The following is a 7,500-nucleotide window of genomic DNA, read 5'->3' as shown; positions in this document are numbered from 1 at the left end:
GTGTGTGTGTTTGTACATATATGTCTATATGTGTGTGCGTGTATGTCTGAGTGTGTCCAAGTATGTGTGTTTAGGTATGTGTGGTTGTGTGTGTCTATAACTATTTACCTGTACATTGGTCCGTCAATCTGGGCTTCCATGTGTTTTTGTCTCTCAAGTTATCTATTTCAATATGCATCACTTAGCCTAACTATCTCTCAATCTATACATCTACCCCCCACCCCACCCCCCGTATACACAACCTTTCCTTTGATATGTACCTCAGCCCCCCCCCCCCTCTCACCTGTATTCTAAAGGTCCGATTTGAAAACAAACAAAGAATATTTGCGTGAGAATATCCATGTTTTGAATTAGAAATCAGGTGCTATTAATAATGATGATCCGAACGAGGATAATGATGATGGTAGTTATAATAATGATGGTAATGAAAATGATGATGAATATAAAAAAAAATGATAGTGTTAATGATAATAGTAACGACAATAGTAATGATAACAATAACGTGTAAAATAGTATAATAATGATGATAACGATAATACTCATACTAATAATGGTATTAACAATAATTACAATAATGATAATTAGGAATTCTTTACTCTATTCCTAAATCAACTGGGTCCTGAGCAACCAACCTACAATCACAATCCGTCAGTAATTGTTTGCATAATCCACATGATAATGATGATGATAATAATTATTATCATTATTATAATGATTTTACTAAAACTAGTACTACTACTACTAATAATGATGATGATATTGATAATGACAATGATATTGATAATGACAATGATATTGATAATGACAATGATATTGATAATGATAATGATAATCCTAAAAATGGTAAAAATGATAACAATGATGGTGATAATAACGATAACAATGATTATGATGATAATGATAATGATAACAGTTATTATCATTAGTATAATAAATCCTATCATAATTATCATCACAATTAAAAAAAAAGAAGAAGAAGACAATAACAAAGATCATAACACTAACAACATCAATAAAGATAAAGCTAACAACAATGAAAACAATAAAAAAAAAAACTCAAATCAACCTCAATGACAACACGAAACCCAAGCCCAGAACTCCCTTCAGACTTTACCTGCGCATAGAGATAATAAAGTCCAGCCTCCTTGACCGTGACCACGCCCCTCCTCAGCGTGTACTTCCGGTTGAGGCCGAGCTTGTCCATCCAGGCGGCGGGTGACCATTCCCCGTGTACGTCCTCGGTCGCTGCTGAAGGGGGAGGGAGGGAGGGAGAGAGGGAGAAGGGGAGGGTTAGAAAGTAGAGGTGAGGGGGGAAGGGGGTGAGAGGGGGGAGGGTTCAGGGGGGTTATTTGTTTGATTTACACATACATAATTAAATGAACAACAAAGCATATCCCACATAAGAAAAGAGAGAGAAAAAAAAGAAAGAGAGAGAGAAAAAAAAATAAAAAAATTCACTCCCTTCTTACCGTGGTGGTGGGCGGTCCTGTTCGCGGGCGTGGCGACGAAGTGAGCCACAGTAACCACGGGGTTGGTGCGACGCCGGCGATTGCTATGCTTCTTCCTGGGGGTTTTCTTTCCGGCTCTGTCCTGTTGTGGGCGGGGCGGGGGGGGGGGGGCGGGAGAGGAAGAAGAGGAGAATAATCGTTGGTTATTTTTTTTTTTTAAGAAATCTAGATTTTGGATTTTTATTTCTTTCCATTTCGGGTATGTTGATCATATATGGATGTCTCTGACTATCTATCTATCTATCTATCTATCTATCTATCTATCTATCTATATATATATATATATATATATATATATATATATATGATAAGTGTTCTAAGGCAAAAGTTTGCTATGATTAGATCCCTAAAACTGCAAAATACATGCTCGAAAATAAAAACAACCAAGAGATATTAGCTAACCTAACAATAAACAAAACGTAAACAGCAAACCAAAAGAGAAACCAAACAAGATAAAAGGCATAGACGAGAAGATAAAGATAATAATTGATAAGAGTTCTATCAAACCGACAAACTCATCTCTAATATTAGCAAGGAATAATGATACCGATAAAAAAAGAAGAAAAAAAAATAACACCAGTGACGACGTAAATGAAATTTATGAATAACGGACTATCTGAATACTCATCAGAAAGACGATAACCAAACTCATCTGGTAATCCCAGGTATAAGCGCTTCCCAGTTTAGAATACGATACATAGTCCTTCAGAAACATCAAAAAAAGATACATAAATATGCCGAAATTATACCTGACTACGGAGAGTCGAAAGGGGTCTGCTCTTAAAAGCTTTGGGACTCTGGACCGTCTGTGGGACAGGCTGGGGTACTGGCTGGGGTACCGGCTGGGGGACGACCTGGGGCTGGGACATAACTTGAGGCTGGGGTACCACGCTGTTTACACGGGAACTGGCTCGCTCGGTCGCCTATACCGTGTGATAAATGGTACTTATGTTGATTATGGTACGAAAGAGAGAGAGAAAGAGAGAGAGAGAGAGAGAGAGAGAGAGAGAGAGAGAGAGAGAGAGAGAGAGAGAGAGAGAGAGAGAGAGAGAGAGAGATATACAGAGACATAGAGAGATATATATATATATATTATATATATATACATTATATATATGTATATATATATATATATATATATATATATATATATATATATATATATATATAGAGAGAGAGAGAGAGAGAGAGAGAGAGAGGGAACCAAGAATTCAAAAGCAGAGAAAAAGAAACCGTCTGGATTGATATGCAAGTGAAAAAAAAACACAGGAATCAACGCAAATCAAAATTAAATTAATAACTAAGCAGAAAAAAAAACTGACATAAAGTAATTGACATCAACTAAAAAAAATATTATTACACATATATACAGGATACTTATTACGAAATCATTTAATAATACAATGGCAAGCACACAAGCTTCATGCATTTTTGTGAATAAAAATCCAACAACATTCGGTAATGCAAACACAGTCCTGAGTGCCGAGTGTATGTGTAAACATGTCTCACACAGGTAAGGCACCCATTCATTGCGAAATAAGGCCTTACCACACCTTCTGTATACACGAAAGTTCATACACTTAGGTTGCACCAAGACTTTGCATGCATTTCTCGTGTCTTATATTCACTCAAGTGGTTGTTTTAAGATTGAATCATTTCATTTATTTATGGAATCATTCATCATTCTTCCTCAAGGATGATCAGGGAATATGACACTTACACTTTTGATGAATGGGTGTTGCTTGGCATTCACCTGCAAGTATCAGATCACACGCACTGACAAACAGCACTTTACATAAAGGACATTATGTAAGTGTTGGGACGTGCTTATGTATGTGTGTTGAGATGCTCTTCACACATAAATAGGGCCACCTTACATGCTCCACTTAGCATTCAAATGTTATCTAATAATATTCAAAGGCTTTAGCTTAATTCGATGTAGATTTCAATACTTTTTCGAAAGAGAGGAATAACAGGGGGGACTAAACAAGGTGATTGGTGGTTACGAGGCTCGAGCTACGGCTGGCTGTCGTGAATCAACAGGCGTTGCAACCGGGGCTTTTACGCAAACCAGCAGTAATGTCAGTGCACTAAGAGGGTTGGTTTTAGAGCAGTGGAGTCAGGAGATATTTTTGACAGAGATTTAAAAAAGGGCAGTGGTAAAAAGAGGCAGAAGATGGAGCAACGTGTTTTTTTTTTTTTTTTTTTTTGTCTCGGTTTATTTTCTTCAGAGATGTTTCGTTGCCTGGCATCGTCAAAATTAGTCTGGTATTCCTTTGATTTCCCTTTTTTTTCTTCTAAGATTTAGTATACGTTGAAGCCTAAAAGATACTGCATGGAAGGTGACTTCTACTTCCTGACTTGTATAGGTGTAGCTGTGACAGATAAGCCCAAGGGGGATACATACACACGCACGTACGAGGAACAATCCTGAACCACATACTTGCATACATACATACATACACATAAACAAAAACATATACACATTCGACAAATAGAAACTAAACACACACACACACACACACACACACACACACACACACACACAAGCATAAACATAAACACAAAAAAATTGACACCCTTCCTTATCTGGCTACGATATCATCCCAAGTTAGAGCGGTTTACATAATTAGACCAACAAGACATTCCAAAAGTGAATACACACGCATATGCTGTGTGACCTCAAGGCGGCCTAAATTCTCTTCTATATTTTCCATATACCTAAATACATACATGCATATGTGATGTAGCGTGATTGTGACATGTAAATAATTTATTTGTGAATCTGGCGTATGAACATCTAAGAAAAAAAAAAAAAATGTGTAGGCTAGTGGATCTAATTCCTTTCTCATTCGTTCATTACTCTCTTTTTCGGTGCCAGTATACCGTCTCTCTATCTATTTGGCCGTGTCTATTTATATACTCATAGGCTATTACAAATGCAACCGCAAACGCGCCTAAGCACAAATATACATAATAGCATTCTTACAAACACATACACAAAAATGTACTTATATTTCGCTCCTTATCACATATACACATGGCTGTAATAGCACGCGAACACACACACACACACACACACACACACACACACACTCACTCACTCACTCACTTACTCATTCACTCACACACACACACACTCACTCACACACGCACGCACAAGAAGGGACGCGCACAGAACGAAGCTCCCGCCACTACCTTGACCAAGCCCTCGCGGAAGAAGACAGGGGCGGGGTTTGTGTTAGAGGGTGTTCGTGGCTTCTGGCGGCGGCGCACACTCCTGCCCGGCCCTTGGAGACTCTGGGAAGGTCAATGTCGTGGCCTGGTTATGGGCGTGGGTTCAAACGGAAAGGCAGAGGCAGCGGGGGATGGCAGGGGTGGGTGGGATAACGAGTGGGGTTCGGAAGTATGGTGTGGGGTTATATTGAGGTTTTGGGTCAGGAGTGGTTAAAGGGGCTAGGATAAGGGGCAAGTATTGCATGGGCCTATTGGGGATGTTTGGTCAGGATATGGGAAAGGTATAGTATGGAATTGTGGTAAGGAAGGCTTCTTTCGTTTGTTTTTTTTTTGAGTGTGGGGGGGGGGGTAGGGTTTGGGTAGCAAAGCGTGTGATCAGAGATGGTTCCATGGTTGGGTTATGATGTGTTCTAGGTAGGACTAGAAAGCCATGATGAGGGCGAGTGGTAGCGGCAGAGAGATTAGCAGAAGGAACGGAAGAAATAGTTTCGAAAGACGAGAGAACCTTCACGAAGAAATAGATGTGAAGGAGAAGGAGACAGCACAGGAAGTGTGGCAAGAAGGCTGGAGGCTTTGATCCAGAACTTTAAAAAGCTATAGAGAATTTGTGCAAAGAAATCGTCCCAAAGTGTGCATTAAGCCTTTAGATAGAAGGTGCGGACTGTAGAACATATAGAAGTAGAAAAAAACCCGGAAGGATTGACAGTATTTACGAAGAAATGAGACCCGTGCAAGCAAACAAGAAAAGTGAAAAAGCTAACATGAAAACAAAAGGGTGTGCAGATCAAGCTTGCAAAGAGAGACGATACTCCGTGTGCAAATATCGAAACTTTGTTAAAGATATAAAAGAGACAAGAAATCGAGGATAGATGTTCCAAAAGATAAAATAGGAGTTTGCGAAGAATAAAGAGAGCGTTATGACAGAGCTATAGGAAAATGCATCACTTGATATGAACATGAAGTACCAAAGTGAGACCGTGAGATCAGAGAATAAAAACAAACGGTTAGCAGTCTAGTCGTGTTCAGAGGTAATGTATCTGCTTATCACAAGATTTAAGATGATCAAACTTGCACTGATTTTATATACTGATTAGGGAGAAGCAGTTTAACTGAACACCACTATGATGTAGCTGTCCTAGCACTACACTGAGTACATGTTAAAAACTGGTCTGTTGTAAATTACAGTTTACATTAATGGCTTGCTACTTCAAGCAAGCTTATGGTGGCTGATAGGTTATAGAAAAATAATTGCGTTATAATGCCTGTTAAACTAAAATTTTGAAGAAAGAAAAAAAAAAGTTTCTTGCCGAATGTTAAAAAAGTAGAATCAACTCTACGTGATTGTTAAACAAAAGAGATTTTTGGCACCAATAGCAACTTCAAAAAGGCATAGCACGAAAACCTATAGATACAACTGGAGGAAAGAAAAAAAAAGAAGTAAAAAAACAAGAAAGATAAAAAAAAAACTCTAAATAAAAGAAAACAAATCAACAGAAAAAAAAGAAAATTAAAACCAAGCAACCAGTCTTATCGCGACGCCATCCATACCTTGACCCGGGAGCTCCTCTGAAGGACTTGCGCCCGGCGATGACCTGTCTGACGGAGGACCTCGGCGTCAGCTTCCTCGCTTCCGTCCAATTCATTCCCGTGGTTCCTGGAGGAGAGTTTGCCTGAGGAATACCGGTGGCGTCGCTCCTTAGGCACCCACATACTCGATATTCTGAAGGTTCAAGCGGACAGGCAGCGCGAAGATCAGTATAAGACGTCAAAGCTTCGGTTATTATGGGAGATGACAGCGCAGACCAAGAGGGTTATTTCTCTTTCTTGTTCCCTTTTTTTTTAATTTTGGTTTTGGGGTTTCGGTCTTGTATTAATGCGTTTTTGTTTTTTGTTTTCTAAGGGGGGTTATTGTGATTGGTTCCTGATAGCCCCAGGATGTGATCACGAAGTTAATCGCACTCCAAGAGGCTTGAGTTTTGGATGGATTTTGAAGCTTACTAGGAAATAATTTTGTCAATGGAAAAACATACAAAACAAAACTACGGGGGTATAAAAAAGCATGCACTACTTCTTTTGTTTTATGGATATCACAGTATTACTTCTCACGTCTGCGAGTCCATGTCAATTTTGAGAGAGGAAACATTTTCTGTTATCACAACAAGAATAAACAATATTAAAACTACAAATTACATACAACCTTAACATAAATATATCCTCTCCAAAAAAGTAAGAGTTATTCTACACATAGAACATTACTACTTTGTTAATCACTAATTAAAGAAGAAAAACACACACAGAAACACAAAAAAATAAGGTTATAGACACACACAACTAAAGACAAAATCAAGTAAATACTATGTACATATATACAAATACCCAATAACGGGACGCTTTCTTGTTACCATCACTCTTTATCATAACCCGTTTTGTTTAGAGAAGAGTTGTACCTTTGACTCCATTTGCGTCACTGACACTCTCCTTTGATGCTGTTGGTCAGGCCTTTTGTATGTGTGTTTGTTTGAGTGGTTTGTTTATGTTTGTGTTGGATTGTTCGTGTGATTTTTGTTAAAGTCTATTTTTTATGGATGGTGAGGGAGAGAGGGAGGGACGGAAGGAGAGAGGAAGGGTGGATGGAGGGAGAGGGAGAGGGAGAGGGAGGGAGAGGGAGGGAGAGGGAGAGGGAGAGGGAGAGGGAGAGGGAGAGAGAGAGAGAGAGAGAGAGAGAGAGAGAGAGAGAGAGAGAGAGAGAGAGAGA

General features: G+C 39.0%; 1 protein-coding gene across 6 annotated transcripts in view; it reads right to left on the bottom strand.

Moving 5' to 3' along the window:
* Positions 1-7,500, bottom strand: part of LOC122250232 (uncharacterized) — a 131,713-nt gene that overhangs the window by 3,579 nt on the left and 120,634 nt on the right. For 2 of the 6 annotated variants that reach the window (XM_086547992.1, XM_086547993.1), the window contains 5 exons: positions 6,294-6,465; positions 4,707-4,808; positions 2,258-2,431; positions 1,470-1,590; positions 1,115-1,248 (listed from right to left, as the gene is read on the bottom strand). In XM_086547992.1, the coding sequence (XP_086404118.1) occupies positions 1,115-1,248; positions 1,470-1,590; positions 2,258-2,431; positions 4,707-4,808; positions 6,294-6,465 (703 nt within the window). The remainder of the gene's footprint in view (positions 1-1,114; positions 1,249-1,469; positions 1,591-2,257; positions 2,432-4,706; positions 4,809-6,293; positions 6,466-7,500) is intronic. The other 4 variants (XM_086547994.1, XM_086547996.1, XM_086547995.1 and 1 more) reach the window with 3 other exon arrangements.

The sequence above is a fragment of the Penaeus japonicus genome, unplaced genomic scaffold, assembly GCF_977035675.1.
Source record: "Penaeus japonicus unplaced genomic scaffold, GWHDUDI00000001_assembly GWHDUDI00000020, whole genome shotgun sequence".
NCBI lineage: Eukaryota > Metazoa > Arthropoda > Malacostraca > Decapoda > Penaeidae > Penaeus > Penaeus japonicus.
Note: the sequence above shows the minus strand (reverse complement) of the source record. Positions and strands in the feature narration are given on the sequence as shown.